General features: G+C 38.2%; 1 protein-coding gene across 6 annotated transcripts in view; it reads left to right on the top strand.

Moving 5' to 3' along the window:
* The window catches only part of LOC135705249 (uncharacterized), a 215,420-nt gene that overhangs the window by 185,573 nt on the left and 9,948 nt on the right, over positions 1-19,899 (top strand). For 3 of the 6 annotated variants that reach the window (XM_065226863.1, XM_065226865.1, XM_065226864.1), the window contains exons 3-7: positions 14,685-14,976; positions 15,056-15,693; positions 16,258-16,390; positions 16,492-16,716; positions 16,778-16,958. In XM_065226863.1, the coding sequence (XP_065082935.1) occupies positions 14,685-14,976; positions 15,056-15,693; positions 16,258-16,390; positions 16,492-16,716; positions 16,778-16,958 (1,469 nt within the window). The remainder of the gene's footprint in view (positions 1-14,684; positions 14,977-15,055; positions 15,694-16,257; positions 16,391-16,491; positions 16,717-16,777; positions 16,959-19,899) is intronic. The other 3 variants (XM_065226869.1, XM_065226867.1, XM_065226866.1) reach the window with 3 other exon arrangements.

Genomic DNA, 19,899 nt, shown 5'->3' with positions numbered 1-19,899 from the left:
AACCACTCCAAAAAAAAAACCCCTGTTAAGTTAGTCTGCCAGTCTCGAGCAGACGATCTCCCAAGGAGCCGAGGCCAATAACTTTCAATTAGTTTGCACTTTAATCCACATTCCAATCTGCATATCAATGAACCCTAGCAAGATACGCGCTCACAAGCACTCTGGAGCTTTCACCAAAATATATTGCACTTTTTTCGGTCGCTTTTACGCAATCCAAATTTTAATAGCACCAACTTCCTGCCGCAATGCAACCAGACTGCAGCGATCAGAAGAAAAAAAAAATCACCGATTGCATTACAAATCCATCCCAGGTCTACTGGTTCAAACCTACACGCGAACGCTTGCTCCCGGCCGTGGTCCGTCCGGCGTCTTCTCTCCGGGTCCTGTCAAGTCGCGACAATTTACGACTTACACGAATCTCACCCGCCTTACAGGCGAGAGGCTATCACCGAACGGCACATTCCTCGACTCCTCGTATGTGTGTGTATTCTGCTCGGATAATCCACCGCGAAAATGTTCGCAAAATAAATATAAAAATATGCACCATGTTCACCCAAAAAAAAACAGTCTGGAAAACGTAACCGCGAATCACATGTGCATATGCCGGTTCCTTCAATGTCCAAGTCTGGCTCGCGATATTCTTCGATTGCTCTGCGTGAATAAATTAGCCCAATAGCTCATATGAATGTAAAACATCGATGTAAACATAAACATCCTGTTTCTGCTATCATCTGACTGCGGATAAAGGTGCATATGGTGCAAAGCGAAAGGCGAACATACACCCCGACTAAGATATGCATGGATGCCTACATTCAACACATTGCACATTGCAGTGCAACGCGCCATACAAGAAAGTATAGATTCACATAAATTTGTCGACCTCCGGAACCTTAGCTATACTTCGGTTACTACGCCCCTGACTATTTCGGCCGTCGCTCGGTGAAATGCAGGAGAATGGGTCATAACCTCCGAGTGGAACAATATACGCGAACGTTACGTACCTACACCCACGAGACACGACCGACTACCAGTCAGTAAGTCAAACAGCGCATAGGTGTAACCGACGACGGTCACAGCATGGTGCATCTCAGCATCTCATCATTCACGTGCATACGAGAAGCGGACGCACTGGGTTGAAAGGTGCGTTTCACCAAATATGTTTAAGAATTTGCGATTTATCAATTAATACACAACTTTATCAGGTAGGGGAAACGCTCCTATAGTTACGGTACGTTAGAAGCGTTAGGTTCCTATAGTTGTGTATGGAGTCTCCATACACAACTATAGGAACCAAACGCTTCTAACGTACCGCAACTATAGGAGCGTTTACCCTATATCAAATTATACCGAATAAAATCGGAATAACATTCAGTTCTAAGCTTATGATCGAAAATTGAAATACTTATGCCGCGGATACACTTGTATGACCAACTATGAGCATGAGTATTATTTGTATAATAAATTATGAGCACATCCATGGTTACACTTGTATAGTTTTTGGATTTGCTCATAATTTATTATACATATAATGCTCATGTTCATAGATAATCATAAAAGTGTATCCGCGGCATTAAGGTGATAAGGCACGTCATGCAACAATTTCTATCCCGACAATCATTAAATAAAGTGTTTTGATATGCGTGTGGAAGACATCTTCTTTGAAAAATAGTAAATTACTAATTACATACCTTTAAAAATGGACTATGACACAAATGAATAAGATATGGATACATACTTAAGCACTTTTCCACCAAAATATTGCCAATGCGTCCACACATTCGTTATAAATACATTAAAAAGTTCGAACAGTCAATTTTGTTCTGCTCATGACATGAACTTTCAATGCCTGTTTTCACTAGCTTTCACTTAACGGAACAGCACTAAAAACAATTACAACACATGCTCCTAGAAGCACTTTCAAGTTATTTCACTTTTAAAGACGATATTTGCTTGTGTAATATCAATTGAATCATTAAAAACACGAGCCGTGAATAATTGTCTAAGAGGTATCTGTTTTGTTTACCTTTTTCTACACACCGCACCGTGTGTATGAATCATCTATTATCGCATCCCGTGTATCGATGTAATATAACACCTTCGGCACTATTATAGGTTTAGATTTAATTGTAATGTTAATTGAAATTTGATATACATGGTAATTTGAGTATTATTTGACATATTACGTATTCCTAAACATATTTCTTGACGTTACAACCAACTCCACTCAAGCAAGGAGAGAGCAGTAGAGAAAACACAGGTCTGATTATCACAAAGTTCGTGGTCGTGGTTTGAGTCCCAGTCGGCAACCTTTTTTTTTGACATGATTCATTTCACACACTAATACACTCCACATTTTTCTTTCTCCATTTTCTTGCATTGGGCCGCAGCTCGGTATATCCCAAGTAACATTTTAAGCTTAATGAAATACTACAAAGCAACTATAAAACAACATTCATAAAACTCTGGTCAAGGCTATTTTGTCATTAATGCATCCACCAAAACCTCATTAAGACTAGAATATGTCTAGTTGGCCCACCCTGGAGAAGGTTCTGAAGATTGATTTACTGCAAAAAGTTGTATGACGAATGAGAACCATTTGAAAGCTACTACAAAAGCTATTTAGCAATAATAAAACCCTTTCCGAGCCATTTCCCCTAACTACTAGCTAAATCCACTAGCAAAACATCAATCAAGATAGAAAAGGATTTATGAATCCGATCTTATCAAAATAATTAAAATAGAAACTGATGGTATAAAAATTTTGTTAAATATCCAACTTTATTACAAAAGTTCTCATTAAGTGGCCTAGTTTTAAGTGCCTTATTAAATGTTATGTGAAATCTACGTGAAAACATCGAAAAAAATAAGTCCACCCTCGTAAAATGTCGATTTGACTAATTATTTCACATTGAAAAAAAAAAATTATTCTTCAGATCGAGCTTGGCCGAGATTGTTTTTTTATGATTTTCGCATTTAAATGTTTACTTATTGCTAAATTTACCAAAATATAGTTAAATTCAAGGAAATATACACCCCTATTCTGTATTTCGTTTCGAACGAAATTCTCATACAAAAAAATATTTTTTTGTATGAGAATTTCGTTCGAAACGAAATACAGAATAGGGATGATAGATTGAAAATCGAAGATTGTAAAAAACAAACAAACTAATTGTATAATGGCGGTGGCATAAAAGTTGATTTTCATGGGTCATTTGTGAAAAAGTTGTTTTGCTTTCAAGAAATCCTTAACAAATTCATAAGGTTTTAAAATGGCTTTTATTAAGAAAACTTGCAGGCTGAATTGTATTTATCTAAAGCCACTTTGCTTGATCCTAACCCGTTCAGATTTATGGCAGCATTTATGGAGGCAAAGTTGCCTGCAAAAAGTCAAACGTCAAAGTTTGTTTATCTTTCGATATTTAGTTGCGCTGTGGGATTCAGTGTTCTTCCAGGCGGTTTTCTCCCGATGGATTGGGAGCAGTTACTCAGATAGTTTGTTTTGCAACATTTCGGATTTCGAACAGCTGGAAGCGCAATCGTTCCCCAAAAAGATCCCCTTCTTCCGGATGGTTACAGAAGTCCACCATCCAATGATGCAGAGATGAACGGTTGAATGAAATTTTCTAAGAGTCTTTCGCCGAATAAAATCGCTGCTTTGGATCGGAAAACAGCTTTTTTTTTTTTTTTTTTTTTAACTCTTTATTTGTTCCAAATTCAAAATAAATTACATTTCATTTTAACCTAGGTGCTCCAGTTACTGCAGTAACGTACCAGCCTTAATTGTTATGATATATATCTAAGTGTTTTTACATTGTTCATGTCTTGGCAATTCAGTATTTTAAACAGGTTTTTTAACCTGCATGTCAGTATAACAATTGATATCTTAAAACTAAAAACTAAAACTAAATCTTATCTAAGTATAAAGGGAATTAATCGTTGCAATTGAGGATTGCAACGATTTTTGCCTGAAATTATTAATTATTTTGTTGGACATTTGTGCTAAAGTCTCAACATTCGAAATTCTATGTACTTCGGTTGTACTGTACCAGGGAGGCAACTTCAAAATCATCTTCAGAATTTTGTTCTGAATCCTTTGAAGTGCTTTTTTCCTGGTAGTGCAGCAACTAGACCATATTGGCACAGCGTAAAGCATGGCCGGTCTAAAAACTTGTTTAAATATTAGAAGTTTATTCGTCAGGCAAAGTTTGGATTTCCTGTTTATAAGAGGATACAAACATTGTATATATTTGTTACATTTGGCTTGAATGCCCTCAATGTGATCTTTGAAAGTTAATTTTTGGTCAAGTATTAATCCAAGATATTTCACTTGGTTTGACCAGGAAATTGGAACTCCGTTCATAGTGACTATGTGGCTACTACTAGGTTTCAAAAACGAAGCTCTAGGCTTATGTGGAAATATTATAAGTTGAGTTTTGGAAGCATTGGGAGAAATCTTCCATTTTTGTAAATAAGAAGAGAAAATATCTAAACTTTTCTGCAGTCTGCTGCAAATAACACGTAGACTTCTTCCTTTAGCGGAAATGCCTGTGTCATCAGCGAACAAAGATTTGTGGCAACCCTGAGGCAAATCAGGGAGGTCCGAAGTGAAAATGTTATACAATATAGGCCCAAGAATGCTACCCTGAGGAACTCCTGCTCTAACAGGTAGTCGATTAGATTTGGAATTTTGATAATTTACCTGCAGAGTTCTGTCAGTTAAATAATTTTGAACTAATTTCATAATATAAAGTGGAAAATTAAACTTTTTCAATTTAGCAATCAAACCTTCATGCCAAACACTGTCGAATGCTTTTTCTATGTCTAGAAGAGCAACTCCAGTTGAGTGGCCTTCAGATTTGTTTGAACGAATTAAATTGTTAACTCTTAAGAGTTGATGAGTAGTTGAATGCCCATGGCGAAATCCAAACTGCTCATCTGCAAAAATTGAGTTCGTATTGATGTGAAGCATCATTCTATTTAAAATTATCTTTTCAAAAAGTTTACTTATTGAAGAAAGCAAACTTATTGGACGGTAGCTAGAAGCTTCAGCTGGATTTTTATCCGGCTTCAAAATTGGAACAACTTTTGCATTTTTCCATTTATCAGGAAAGTATGCCAAATGGAAACATCTGTTAAATAATTTTACCAAGAAAGACAAGGTACTCTCTGGGAGTTTTTTGATGAGGATATAGAAAATTCCATCATCACCTGGAGCTTTCATATTTTGAAATTTTTTAGTTATAGACCTTACTTCGTCCAAATCAGTCCCCCAGGAATCATCAAAAATATTTTCCCGAGAGAAAATATTCAGAAAATCCCGAGCAACCTGATTCTCAATAGGACTAGTAAGACCCAAACTGAAATTATGGGAACTCTCGAATTGCTTAGCAAGTTTCTGAGCTTTTTCCAAATTTGTGATCAAAATTTTACCACCTTCTTTAAGCGCTGGAATAGGCTTTTGAGGTTTTTTCAAAATTTTTGTGAGTTTCCAAAAGGGTTTGGAACTCGGGTCTAATTTAGAAATATTATTTTCAAAAGTTTTGTTCCTCAGGGCAGAGAATCGCTTTTTAATTTGTTTTTGCAAATCCCGCCAGATAACTTTCATGGCAGGATCGCGTGTTCTTTGATATTGTCTCCTACGGACATTTTTAAGACGGATCAAGAGCTGAAGATCATCGTCTATTATAATTGAATCGAATTTAACCTCGCATTTTGGTACTGAGGCAGCTCTTGCTTCAACTATAGAAGTAGTCAGAGATTCAAGAGCATAATTAATTTCATCTTTGGTTTGCAAAGGAATGTTTGGATCGAAGTTATATTCCATAAATGTTCGATACTGCTCCCAATCAGCTCTATGGTAATTGAAAGTAGAGCTGTTGGGATTACAAATTATTTCTTGGGATATTTCAAAAGTTACTGGAAGGTGATCAGAACCGAAGTCAGCATGGGTAACCAATTGGCTACAAAGTTGACATGAATCAGTTAAGACCAAATCAATAGTGGAGGGATTTCTTGCAGAAGAAAAGCATGTTGGGCTGTTTGGATATTGAATAGTGTAATAACATGCAGAACAATCATCAAACAGAATATTACCATTGGAATTGCTTTGAGCATTATTCCATGAGCGGTGTTTTGCATTAAAATCACCAATAATGAAGAATTTAGACCTATGACGGGTAAGTTTCTGGAGGTCACCCTTGAGAAAATTCTTTTGCTGGCCTACGCATTGGAATGGTAAATAGGCAGCTATAAACGTAAGTTGTCCAAATTTTGTTTCAACAGAAACTCCCAAAGTTTCAAAAACTTTGGTTTCAAATGAAGAAAGAATTTTATGCTTGATTCGTCTATGAATAATGATGGCAACGCCACCACAGGGTCCATCAAGACGATCATTTCTGTAAATCAAGTAATTTGCGTCCTTCTTAACCTTATGGGCAGGTTTAAGGAACGTTTCAGTTATAACGGCAATATGCACGTTATGAACTCTCAAAAAGTTAAATAGCTCGTCTTCATTATCTTTTAAGAGATCGAGCATTCCAATTTACAATATTTAATGCTTTAAAATCCATTACTGAATTTTAAAGTCATGACAATATTATTTGCAAATTTTACTCCAGTTTGAATAGCATCAAACATGGAGTTAGATTTAAGCATATTAGAAATCATATCAATTAATGAATTCTGTAAAAATTCCATTTTGGGGGCAGTAATGCTTCCTAAGTCAAAATTGTCAAAATTTCCGTTAGAACGGTGGTTAGTATTTTGATTTCTACCCGCTGCAATAGCAGCATAGGTAGCTCAATTAACTCGCTGAACATTGTTAGCAGCGAGGGGAGTAGGTACAGATGAAACATTTGAAGCAGGGGAGATATTTGTACCTACGGGTACGAATGTAGAATTTGTTCCTCGCTGACCGTTGTTAACAGCAGAGGAATTTGTACCTGGTCGGAAACGTGGAGCGTTTCCTACCTGACGGTTAGAACGAGATTGTAGGATCGCTTTGCGAGTCTTACATTCCCAAAAATTGGATTTGTGGTTTTCACCACAATTTGAACATTTAAATTTCTTAGGATCTTCCTTCACAGGACAGTCGTCCTTTGCGTGAGAGGAATCACCACAATTCATGCATTTAGCTGGCATGTAGCAATTTTTAGTTCCGTGACCCCATCCCTGGCACTTACGGCACTGGGTGAGGTTTTGGAAATTTCCTCCAGTCTTCCTGAAGTGTTCCCACTTCACTCGGACATGGAGCATAAGGCTAGCTTTTTCTAAGGCCTTAAGGTTGTTTAGTTCACTAGATTTGAAGTGAACTAAATAAAAATCATTAGAAATCCCGTTGCGCGAATCGCCAGGACGGGATTTCATTTTCATTTTGATTACTTGGAGTGGCACAACTCCAAGTAATTTTGCCAGTTCATCTTTGATCTGATCCAGGGATTCACCACTGGGCAGTCCTTTCATGACAACCTTGAACACACGTTCAGTTTTGGTGTCGTAAGTAAAAAATTTGTGCTTCTTCTCAGTAAGATACTTGAGAAGACATTTAAATCCGTCCAAGGTTTCAGCCAATACACGGCATTCACCCCGACGTCCAATTTGTAGTGAAAACTTAACTTTCACGAAATTCAAAAGTTCCATGCGAAGAGCATGGAAATCGGTAGTGGTTATCACAATAGGGGGAATCTTTTCCTTCTTGGCATTAAGCCGGGAAAGTTTACTAGAATTTTTCTTGGATGATGGATCATTCTCATCATCCGTGAGCAAATCAAATTGATTACTCAAATTAATTTCATCAGAAGGGGGGTCAAGAGTTTGCCCCTTTCTTTTGCGTTTAGGCGCCATGGCGGCAGTAAATTTTTATCCAAATCGACTTCCAAGCAGATTACTATAAGAATCTGAAGGATCGAAGAGGAATTTTCCAAATCGATATCCAAGAAGGATTACCTCGGGTAGGGTCCAAACAAGGATCGAAGAGGAATAAGAGTTGAACAAGGTAGAAAATTTTTACAGGTTGAGCACTGAAAAGTGCTGTTTAAATTTGTTGTAGCTTTAGGTAGTAGTAACACTTCCTTCAGCAAAAAGCAAATAGATCCGTACGGCAAGAGAGCACGATGCGGACTGATCGGAAAACAGCTAATTTCCGCTAACTAACAGCTTCAGTGGTTTGCTGCCAGTTGTTATTTCGATTGCCATCTATACGCAAGATCTGGAGAACAACTTTCGACAATGTTTTATGAATTCGAGGGCCCCGCTCACTTTACTCTTATCCGCGAGATGGTTAGTCATTGATGGTGTGCTGGTTCTTCTAAAGAAGTAAATTTTGCTGAAATCGATTTGAATTTTTTATCCTACTTCGTCTATCCTTCGAGATTTCCTAGTCATAAATTTGGCTTTTATTAACTATGAGGAACCATATTTTAAGCTCAATTTGTAAACAAAGTAAATGGAAAGTTTATGATGCCCTTTAAAAAGCCTAAAAAGCAACAATAAATGCTTGTTGCTCTAATGCAAAACCTAATGGTTTTATGATTGCTTTTATAATTGTAGAACACGTTTATAAACTATTTTATCAACACTGCTAAAAAAGTAGTGTAAATTTCCGTTACTATGATGCACATAAATGGAGCGTCATATATTATGCAAGTTTACATTACAGATCGTGTAAATTTATGAGACATGTCATGCAATATGCCATATATTTTATGCAACTGTCCACCTTTGTTTGCAACATTTCTTGCAAGCTGCTAGTTTACGTGAAAAGGAAGTTTACATGTATGAATTTTTTACTGTGAAGACACTAATAAACAATTGCTAATGACGTTTATGCTTGAATTACAGAGCAGTTTTAAGGAGGGATTGAGAAATGCTTTAAATTTATTTTTTAAACAAGACAGTTTTTGACTTTCTTGCCAGACTATAAAAGGTTTTTAACACAGCAAAAAGCTGAATTACTAATCAGGAATGTTTTACACTTTGAAATGCTGTTTTTATACTAAATGGATTGTTCATTGTCGTTATAAAACCATCATAAATCAGAGTGGATGCCAAATGGTTACTGAATTGTTACTTGGGATGGCATCCTCCGTTCATGCGGTCTCCACTAACATCCTCCGATGAAAAATCCCACAGAATTGTAAGCAAATCTTACACCCCCGGTTGGATGCGAGGTAAACATGTCTATTCAGGACAATTTTTTTAATTTCATCCACAGTCCACTGCCATATATCAATTTAAAGTAAATGCGACTCACTTTGTCAGATGAGGTTCGGTTGAAACAGTGGGACCCCTAGTAGTACGTTTGTTGCAAATCGATAGAAGAAACTTCTTATACGACTAATTTCAGTCATATTCAAGGTGATGCAACTTTTTGTGACAGAAGTGTGCTAAAGGGTGTATACGATAAAAATGGCACACCGAAAATCTTCTGTAACTTTTGAACCTTATGAGTAAGAAACCTACAAATTTGAGTAAATCTTTTTCATAGTGTACTGTATACATCTGTCAAGTATCATAGTTATTCAAAAAGTGGTTCCAGTCATGCCGTCGAAATAAGAAATTGTCCGTGAAAAAATGTTGTGCACTTACAATCAAAATCGAGAGGCGTCCCACCGATGGATCGGTAAAAAGCTTGGAATTGCAAATACAACTGTGTCTCGTGTGATAAGAACCTTCAAGGAGCGTCTAAGTGCCCCAATTAAGAAAGGGAGTGGTCGTAAAAGTGGTCCAATGGACAGTAAAATGGCCAGGAAAGTAATGCAACAGTTCAAGAACCGTCCAAACATGTCAATTCGAGATGTCGCTAAAAAGTCCAAGGTGTCAGTCGGTTTTGCCCAGAAAACCATGAAGCATGCTGGGTTACAAGTTTACAAGGTGTAAAAAGCTCCAAACCGTAATGAAAAGCAAAACATCACCGGGAAAACCCGCACCCGGAAACTTTTCACGAAGTTGCTCACTAAATCGTGTTGCATCGTGATGGATGACGAAACATACTTCAATGCCGTCTTCTTCCGTCAACTTTCTGGGCAAGAATATTTCGTTGCCAAGTCTAAGTTCGATGTTCCGGAGGATGTTCGAAAGAAGAAATTATCGAAATTTGCAAAGAAGTTCCTGATTTTTCAGGCAATTTGCGGATGTGGTGAAATAAGCGCTCCCTTAATCACTTCCGGAACAATCAACGGTGTGATTTTTACGGAAGAGTGCCTTAAGAAGCGTCTCTTGCCATTCATAAGGAAGCACAAAGGATCAACTCTGCCACTACGCTCGAAACGTGTTAAAGTGGTACCAAGCCAACGGAGTCAATTTTTTGCCAAAAGATATGAACTCACCAAATTCACTGGAAATTCACCCAATCGCAAAATTATGGGCAATTATATAGACGGAACTTCGCAAACATTCCAAAACTATTAAAGCAGAGCTGGAGTTGAAGAAAATGTGGGTAAAAACAACAAAAACACTGCAAAAATCGGTTGTACAAAATCTGATGGTAGAGTGAAAAGAAAGGTGCGGGCATTCTGGATGGGAGACGAAATTGAATAAAACAAATTTTATAAATCATAACTCATTAATAGTTTTTCATTTCCTAAAAATTTCAAGAAAATCCAATAATAGGTTTCATTTTGGTGAGCAAATATGTGTGTGCCATTTTTATCGAATACACCCTGTACTCGGGTCTTCAAATAATGGAGTTTTTTTTTCTCCGTGTCGTGGACATTACCACTTACCACTGTGATCAGTGTTTTGATCTATTGTGGTGTAAATAATGGAGTTGAAAATATACATTGAACAGAATCGATTAGCAGGTTCTGTTGGAGAATCTTCAATTAAATTTACGGGTGTTTCGGGTATGCTGTCTGGCGAGTTTAAACGTTCACCAGCGTGCATAGCCAAAATACCCGTACATTACCAACCAACAGTCAACAAATCAAGCATAACTTTTAAAGGTTAATGACCTTAATTCGGTTAAAACCTCTAAAAAAGGACGTAGCTTCAATATAATTATATGAAAATTAGCAATTCTGCGCACAACACACGACGGATTGAACCCACGATTTTCGGCTTAGTAAGCAAAACCGTTCGTTCTAAGGCTACCCAGCCCCTCGTATCACAACACAGCACTTATAAGCATTGATGACATTTTGCAGCCGCTACTTTGCGACTGACCAGATCCTGCCAAATCCATGCTCCCACACCTGGACCCTACCTATCGACCCATCAATTCATGGACCGGGGACCAATGGCTTAGCTTCCTTCCCGAAGGAAGGCGTGATCAGAGATTTTATGCCTCAAAAATCCCGATGGTGCTGATTGGGATTGAACCCAGTCCTTTTGGAGTGAAAGGCAATCACGCTTACCACTGCCAAACCGGCGCCGCTAACATCTAATCTATCGTTTCTACAATCCAAGTACATCTCTGCTTCTCTACGGAAAGACTTTTTTGTTGGTGGAATGGGCGAATTCTCATTGAAAATTAATGCAATTTTTCAAAGCATGGCAAGAAAATGAGTCTATCAAATAATCAGTGAAGTGCTATGGGGAGGTCCCATACAAACAGGTTGAAAATTATGTTTATGGCATATTTAAACCCTTAACTCTCCTTTAAGAGCGTTAAACTTTGTGTCAATCTTCTTCTTATTGGCAATACCCATAGTGTAATGTAAAGAGGCCATGTGCCCATAGCTGTAAATAGGATTGATGGCCCTAGCTGACAAGACATACAATATCTATAGTAAATGTCTTCACATGTCACACCTCTACTTTTAAAATTTACTGGTGGAAAAGGTAATACGAAAGGGAATTAGAGTACTTTCATTAATATTTATAAAATTGAGTCTATGACAATTCGTAGAACGTAAGACTTAAGCAGCCATTCCATAGCAAAACGATATAGTTGTTCTCAGAATTTCGTAAAAATTTATAGTTTTGTTCCTTATCGTAAAATATTAGACGTCTCATCGCGTCTCCATTGACTAATAGCAACTGTAACATGGTCACGATGCATGGTAGTCTAGTCGCATATGAGTATTGAGCAAATACCCAAAAACTTGATAACTTCAAAAAATATAACTCAAAAACGAAAAAAACAACACCGATTTTTTATATGTTGTGTTCATTATTAAAAATTAAAAAAATATATATTACGCCCTCTGTCTACAAACCATAAAAACCTTAAAAAAAACAAATACAATATTTTTTTTCTATGCAAATCCCAATTTTTGTATCATTGTATTTTTCCTAAAAAGTATTTACCTTCATTTAATATTTTGATCTTTGAAATCGGCCCAGTGGTTCAAAAGATATAAATTTAAAAAAAAATATTTTTGACCACTCTACTGGAAATGGTCACCCTAAGTGCAAATTAAAAAAATACGGGTCTGATATTTTGCGATAAGGAACAAAACTACCACTTTTTACGAAATTCTGAAAACCACTATATCATTTTACTATAAAATGGCTGTAAGAAAACGTCATTCGATTTCATGAAACTCCCTAGAAGGTTGAGGAACTTCGTAAAAGCTTAGGAAATGTTATTGAATATCAAGCATCTTCATACATCTTCAGAAACATTATAGAATAAGTTGAGGAGATCTGCGAGCTTTGTAAAAGATCAGCAAACTTCATAGAAATCCGGTGAACTTCGTAAAACTTCGATGAACGTCGTAGAAATGCAGGTAATTTTGCAGAACTGCATCAAACTTTGTAGAATTTTATTGAAATTCGGGGACGTCCATTGAAGTTCAGGCAATTTTCTTGACATTTGTTGATATTCTTAAAACTTCAGTGACTTTGGAGATGTTCAAGAGAAATCGAAGAAATGCTGTGAATCCAATATAAATTCAGACAGCTCCGAGATAATTCTGGAAAACTTCGGAAAACTTGTACAAGGTTGAGGAGCTTTGATGAAGTGATTGAAATTTTATTAATATTCCGGAACCTTCTTTGAACTTTAGGGCCGCACGTTGGGCAGCGCTGATTTAGGGGATGCCGTAGCAGTTCAACATTTTTATTGAACTTCAGGGAACATTGTGGAGCGTTCGGGAAGCTTCATAGAAGTGAAGCGAATATATATCACTTCAGCGATCTTTGTAGAAGTTAAGCGAATAAATTTGAATTTGAGTTCAGAGAATTTCACATATCCTTGGTTAACGTTGTTTTACCTTAGTGTTAAGAGTTCTGATGTTTAGCGCTCAGGGAATATTTTAGAAATTCAGCAAACTTCTAAAAACTATTTTCGGAACATCCCGGAAGTTATGGAAACTTTGTGTGGCACATATGTTCAGGAAAATTTGTAAATAGGTTAAGGGTCTTCGAAGAAGATTGTAAATTGTCATGGATATTCTGAGATCTAGCTAGGTTAAAAATATAACAGTGAAGCTTCGAAGAAATTCAGGGAATAGTGAATGAGTTATATGGAATATGGACAAGTTTAAGGTAGAAATTCAGTTTGTGTAAGCTATGGAAAAATCTTATAAGTTCAGGAAACTTCTTAGAAGTGGAAGCAACTTTTCAGGATTTCGCAGAACTTCCTAAAAATTCTGGAAACTTCAGACTCACAGAGCTGCGGATAAGTTCAATGGATTGGGAAGAAGTTCGGGGAAGCTCCTTTGAGTGACTAGCCTAACAAAGCTTGTTTGAGTGACTAGCCCTTTGCCACTTTCTGATTTAATTTATCAATCTTTACTCATATCGAATTTGTTTTTGATTCAGTTCCAACCGGGATCGGGTATCAAGAGTGGGTCTGCTTGTTGCCTTTCAAACGTCAGTGTTAATGTTTGTTTTTGTAACCTGGCTCGGGTTCGCACTGACAATAAGCTCGGCTTTGCACGGGTTGGAGCTGGTTAAAACCTGGATAATAAACAAATATCGCTATAAAAAAAACTACACTAGCCACGACACGCAGATAGCTGAGAGGTTTCTTCGAACTGTTACAATATATTAATTCAACAATTCTGCGTTATTGCAATTAATACATACGCATTCAATTAATACATCCAAACATTGTACAACGCTGTACAATGCGCTAAACATGCTTCGCTACACATATTCATTGTGTATTGCAAAAAAAGAACTATTTACGAGTTCTCTTTCACATGATAGCACTGATTTTCCAATGGTTTTTATCTCAAATCCTATCTCATTGAAAGTCCCCAACATTCTACTTACTCTAGTTTGATTATCAAGCCAGCCAAAATGACCTCCTGCCGGGCTCAAAACAATCCAGTTATTGCACTGAGCAGTTTTCACCTTTTTTGTCCATTCAGTCGTGTACTCGATGGCATGCAGCACGAGGTACGAGGATTAAACTACATATGGACTTTTATTCATATGCAAATTCAAATAATACCCTCGTTCGGTTTTGTCTGCAGCAGTGGTGATTTTTGGGTTTTATTTAAATGAGAATTTCTATAGGTAGGTACATATGTGAAGTAATGAAATGGATCGCCTACGGTGCCAAATAATTCCAAACATTGGCCAAAAGTATGCGCTCTCAATGTACATTTGAATATAAAGTTAATTGAATTATATGGGCAACAAAGGTCCCACTTTTGACATAGAAATCAGCATTTTGGTTAGGCTCTTACGAAATCATATAATCCAAATCCAAATTAGCTGCACAGCGCACATTATCTAAATTGAATAATAAATTTCGAAACTAATATCTTCCTATTTTCTTCTTCACTTTCCAGGGAACACCGTACAGCGGCTACACATCGTCCTCCTCCCAGCACTCTCCCTCCGCACCAAACTCCCTGCCCAGCCACTTGCACGCAAGCCGCCAGAGTTACAACTTCTGGAAGGCTGGTTCCCAGTCCCCACTGACCAGTGCATCCTCCGTCAATTCCTTCTTCCGGCCTTCGTCGCACTCACGCTGCTGCCTGTGGAGTGCCCTCAACCTAATATGGCGCTTCATCAAATGGCCCCTCGCCCTGCTACTGATATGCAGCGTGCTAGGTTTTGTTGTATACTTCTTGGTTGTAGGTAAGTCGGACTGAATCATCTTAACTAAGCTCAATAAAATCAATAATCAAATTCGTTGTCGTTCTGATCGATCTTATAGATAGGGACATCATGAGCAGTTCACTGCTGGGAGAGCACAGCATCTACGATGTGGAAGAGAATCTTTCCATCGACTTCAACGATTTTACTAACGCTAATGATCTGGACAGCGGCCCGGTGACTACCTTTGGTAGGGATCATAAAGACAAAGGAGTTGGGTTCTCCAAAGATGGCTCAACTCCGAATTCCAAGTTCTCGTTTGGTCTTAATAATGATCTGCTGGCGATTTTTGTCAAGAAGACCGAACAGAATCGTAACGAGAACTTGTGGACCTCCACGGAACACGAGAATCTAAGCGAAGAAACCCCTGCTACGGTGGAGAAGGTCAGCAGCAGTACAACTCACGCTCCGATTCGGAAGACCAGCACTATTTCGCTTAAAGACTACACCAAGGCACGCGTCAACTTCGACGATGATGAGTTTGAAGATGCCATCAACGAGCATACGACCAGAGCCATCGATGCCGGAATCGAAACCAATAATGGCAGACAGGTGGGATCAAAAGGAGACGATGGTTCTCTCCGTTCGTTCGGATTCACTTCAGGTCATCAAAATAGTTTTGGCGTTCCCATCGAGGAAGATGAGCGTCTGTTGAGGATGTTGAATGAACAATTGATGAAACTTGAGAAGCAGAGAGAAGTGATTTATTGTTTCAATTATACTTATTTCATCCTTCTCCTTCTGTGTTTTGGGATTGGGAAGCATGAGCCCCTCCACATTTTCCACACACGAACTTTGCACTGCACAGTGGTTCATAAAATATAATAAATAAACCAAAAATATTCTCAATTCGAGCCAATCTCGATATCATTCCACATACCATGGACCACTGTGCACCACAAAAGCTTTACTCTCCCTTGGCTGGTGGACGAAAGTTTTCTCTTGCTTCTGAGCGGTGGCTTGAAAATCTGGTGTGCAGCAAGAATTTATGATGAATTATACACAGACACTCCCCATCCCACGGTCACGCAAACAGATGGTACCCTCAGTACACCTCACAAGTAGAATGCAGAAAATTCCAAACTGTAAATATTTCAAAAAGCGAACATTGCATTGTTCCAACCACTCTCAGATAATGCATTCTACTCCACGTGTTGAACCCTCACGCCAACCATCATCATAACTCCATTAATACCTGCTCCCGCAATAAATCTAACCAAACTGTCTAACCGTTAAATCCCCCCTTCGAAAACTGTTTTCTAGAAAAACCTAACCACCACATCGTCGACCACGGATTCCAGTCTCTATCGGACAAAGGTTTCCCCAACGCTGCCCATACTGTCCCGATTCGAAATTACCACCGAAGGTTTGAAACGATTCAATATTTCCGAAGAAGGTACTGCACATAAGCCAACAGACAGCCCCGCAGGTGAGCTTCCACGAGAAGAACAACCCTTTTAACGATTTGTTTTGCTTTTTTTTCCAACACCAATCCAGGCATCTGCAAATCCACGTCCCTGCCACTTTGCCGAGGAATCCTTCCCTATGATCTGACAACGTTCAAAAATCGCCACCTTAGCAACATCGAGTACGAACACTTCCAGTATCTCATTAATTCCAAGTGCTCGGTACGCGTTGCGGAATTCGTCTGCCTGGTACTGGAACCGGAATGTCGACCAACAAGGATGGGAACCCTGAGCCCGTGCAAGAGAATCTGCAAGTGTAAGCTCATCGATCAATAACCGTGTACCTTCCCATAGTAATAAATCCGTATTCTGAACAGCAATTCTGGAACCATGCGCTCACATCATTGCCAGTTCGGAGGTGCTGACGGCGACGTTCGATTGCGATAGCTATCCGGATTCCAACGATCGAAACGTTTGCGAAGATCCAACAAGACAGAGCGAATGCTTTGCCAACGAGTTCCAGTGTGCAGATGCCAGCTGCATCCCCCTGCAGTGGAAGTAAGTGTCGCCGCTTGGAACAGACAAGAAGTAAAAAGACAAGAAGGCTTATGTCTGACTTATTGAGTCTATGTACTCTGAAACTTATGTGCATATTTAGTAGAAAAGATTTTTGGCATGGATCTTTGGTCAAAATGTCAGCCACTTTTTTGATCAAATATTATTCGATCTACGGTGCGAAAATTGTAAAGTTTGATCGGGAGAATACTAGCTTCAACCTATCTATTTTAAGATGGATTAACTAAAAAGTCTATTGGACTCAGCGTTAGTTTTCTAACAGTTTTCTAAAACAATGAACGATGCTCCAATGAGCGTTACCATCCCTGCCTGAAGGTACCGTAAAACGGAGTGAAGTTGATGGAATATACCATTGAAACGTTGGGAGTAGAGGAAAAACATCGTTTTACTCGCTAAAAGACTGAAAGCCGATAAAATTTATTTACAAAACAGTCCACAAGTCGATAGCATTACACCGTTCGATTTTCGTTTCTCAATAATCCTTCTTCATGATATTGATAGAAGATAATTTGATTAGTATGAATGTATGAAAGCGATTCGGAAATGTTCCGAATGGGTGTACGAAAAGTTCACCGTTAACCTCTTAGCTATGGTCCGAAATTGATCTTGTTCGGTGATTCCGAAGAAAAAGTAAGTGGCAATGAGGAACAACGTCTGCCGTATGTTGCATCAAGGTTGCTCTCAAGGTGTAATTGTAAAACTGTAATGTTTACACAGTTCATCTAATAGTTCAGGGTAAAAGAAAATACTTCCCTACCCACCTGCGAGCTCCGATTGTGGATTGGATGTTTTGTTTACAAAATCAATGCAGCTACTTTTTACACACAAAAATAGTAAAGGCATAGGTGAAATGGCTCTAATGGATCTAAGATTGGGATCATCGCTAAAAATCTGCTATTTATCAATTTTATCTAGATGAATGCGTCATTGGGACGGTACTAACGGATATTTTGGACGCTATTGAAAATTTAGTCGATTGCTGAATTTATGTATGGGCCCAAATTAGGGACATTTAGGCCGACATTACATCCATTTCCCCTATTTCGTAAAAATTAAAAGCTGTCGTTCTTTTAGATGCTCGTGGTTTGTAGCTAAGCCAGGAGCTGAGAAAAGTGTTCACTTCCTTTGTGCAAGCTAAGTATTTTTAACTAAGCATTCATGGAAATATTTTTTCCAAACATGCTAAATTTGAATACAGGTTATATAAGGATTGCACGGTTCTTCGTCATTTATGGTGGTAAGTTCCAACCGGGTTTATCCTCGGATTAAATCCCTATGAGGAATGCAGAACTGCATGGATGTCGATGTCGGTGTTAATCAATACGATCCTAAACAAACAATATTTGGCAGATCCTCCAATGAGGGTTAGTATTAAAAGTTGTCCATTTGCGTTGAAAACAATACTCTTCAGCTAACCTTTACTAATTCACTTCCTAGATCAAATGTTAGGCAAGGCCAGGTGCCCACTTGTGTAGTGTTCATTCGTACCCATGACAAAAATATGTCGATGCGAGCTTCACGTCACTCGCCATGGACGCATTGTTTAACTTGCTGGTTTATGGCATCGCCACCACACCAGTTGACGCCTTGCCTTACAGGGAGAAAAAATAGTACCCAAAATTTACTTAATATTGAGTTTAGTCTCTCACTTGCACTCTTTATTGTTGTCAAAAAAGGAACGAGAGATTCGACCCCACGGTATAGTTCAGCCTAATAAGTTACTTTTGAGTAAATTGCATGTTCTCAAATTTACGTGAATTAAACTTAATTTTGAGTAGAATATACGTAAAAGTAGGTAATTTTTTTGCTGGTGTTAAATGGAAACTACTATACGCGATTTACTCAAATTTGGGTTATTGGGCTGAACCCCGGAATATGAATGTTTAGTATAAAATAGTTCCTTTCAAACATTTCCCCTAACACACGATGCATTCTACCAATTTTGTGGACGTGATAAAATATGCAACTTTTAACTGTTCCTAAGCATCCTATCAGAATCAGCATTAATTCTGGTGCTGTATTCTATGAAATAATTAATTTTACTCAATTATGGGTTGCTGAATCTGAATCTGAAATCAGAGTTTGTTCAAATGAACAATTTCGTTTCATAAAATTGATTTTCAGTGCAAAACTGAAATTAATTGCTTCAACTTTTGAATAAATTTCAATACAAAATTCACCTTCAGCGAACATAAATCAAAGTATAAATGCTAACTTCTGAATATTGCATTAAAAACCTGGATGATCAACTTAACCTCAGAACAAGGGGTTGATCCCTCCACCAGGGTTAAAAAAATTTCCAGCATTCACTATGAAATGAGTGTTGCATCCATAGTGAACTTTGATGATTTTTAGTGATTTTTTTTAGCCTTGCCCTCCACACAGTGTGTCAAAAACAAGCTTGGGCACACCTGGGCACAGTCATTGGCACTGTTTGGCAGCCATGGTTACATTATTCCTGATATTTAAAGTTACTCCAACACTGAACTTTTTCTGCGCCTGCGCAGTGTGCTTGTGTCAAAATTTGTTAAGATATTGCCACAATATAATCTCCCGCCTTAGATTCTCCTAAATCTAATCAGATTCTTCAAAACACAGTCAGCGCAATGCCTGTCCAAAGAAGTAGGTACATGAAAAATCAGGGAAATCGCTTGCCCCTCATTCAATCCCAACATTTCGGGAAAAATGCTCATCCAAGATAGTTTATCAACCGAGGGTTAGGTTGACAAAGTTCTCATACCTTCCGGGTTCATGATATCCTCCAGTTCCGTTATTAAAATCTTCACACAGAGTTCCGTCCACATTTCCTCCAATATGGGCCTATACCCAAGTAACAATTTCGGTTTTATAAGGGTTCTGTAGACCATGATTTAGACTTGTAGCATGCTTTAAAACCTCCATAAACCTTGCAATGTTACTTGGG

This window comes from Ochlerotatus camptorhynchus, unplaced genomic scaffold (assembly GCF_037179485.1).
Source record: "Ochlerotatus camptorhynchus isolate MF236.1 unplaced genomic scaffold, CSIRO-AGI_Acam_v1.1 ptg000263l, whole genome shotgun sequence".
NCBI classification, from domain to species: Eukaryota; Metazoa; Arthropoda; class Insecta; order Diptera; family Culicidae; genus Ochlerotatus; species Ochlerotatus camptorhynchus.
The sequence above is the reverse complement of the archived record's forward strand: the minus strand, read 5'-3'. Positions and strand labels throughout refer to the sequence as shown.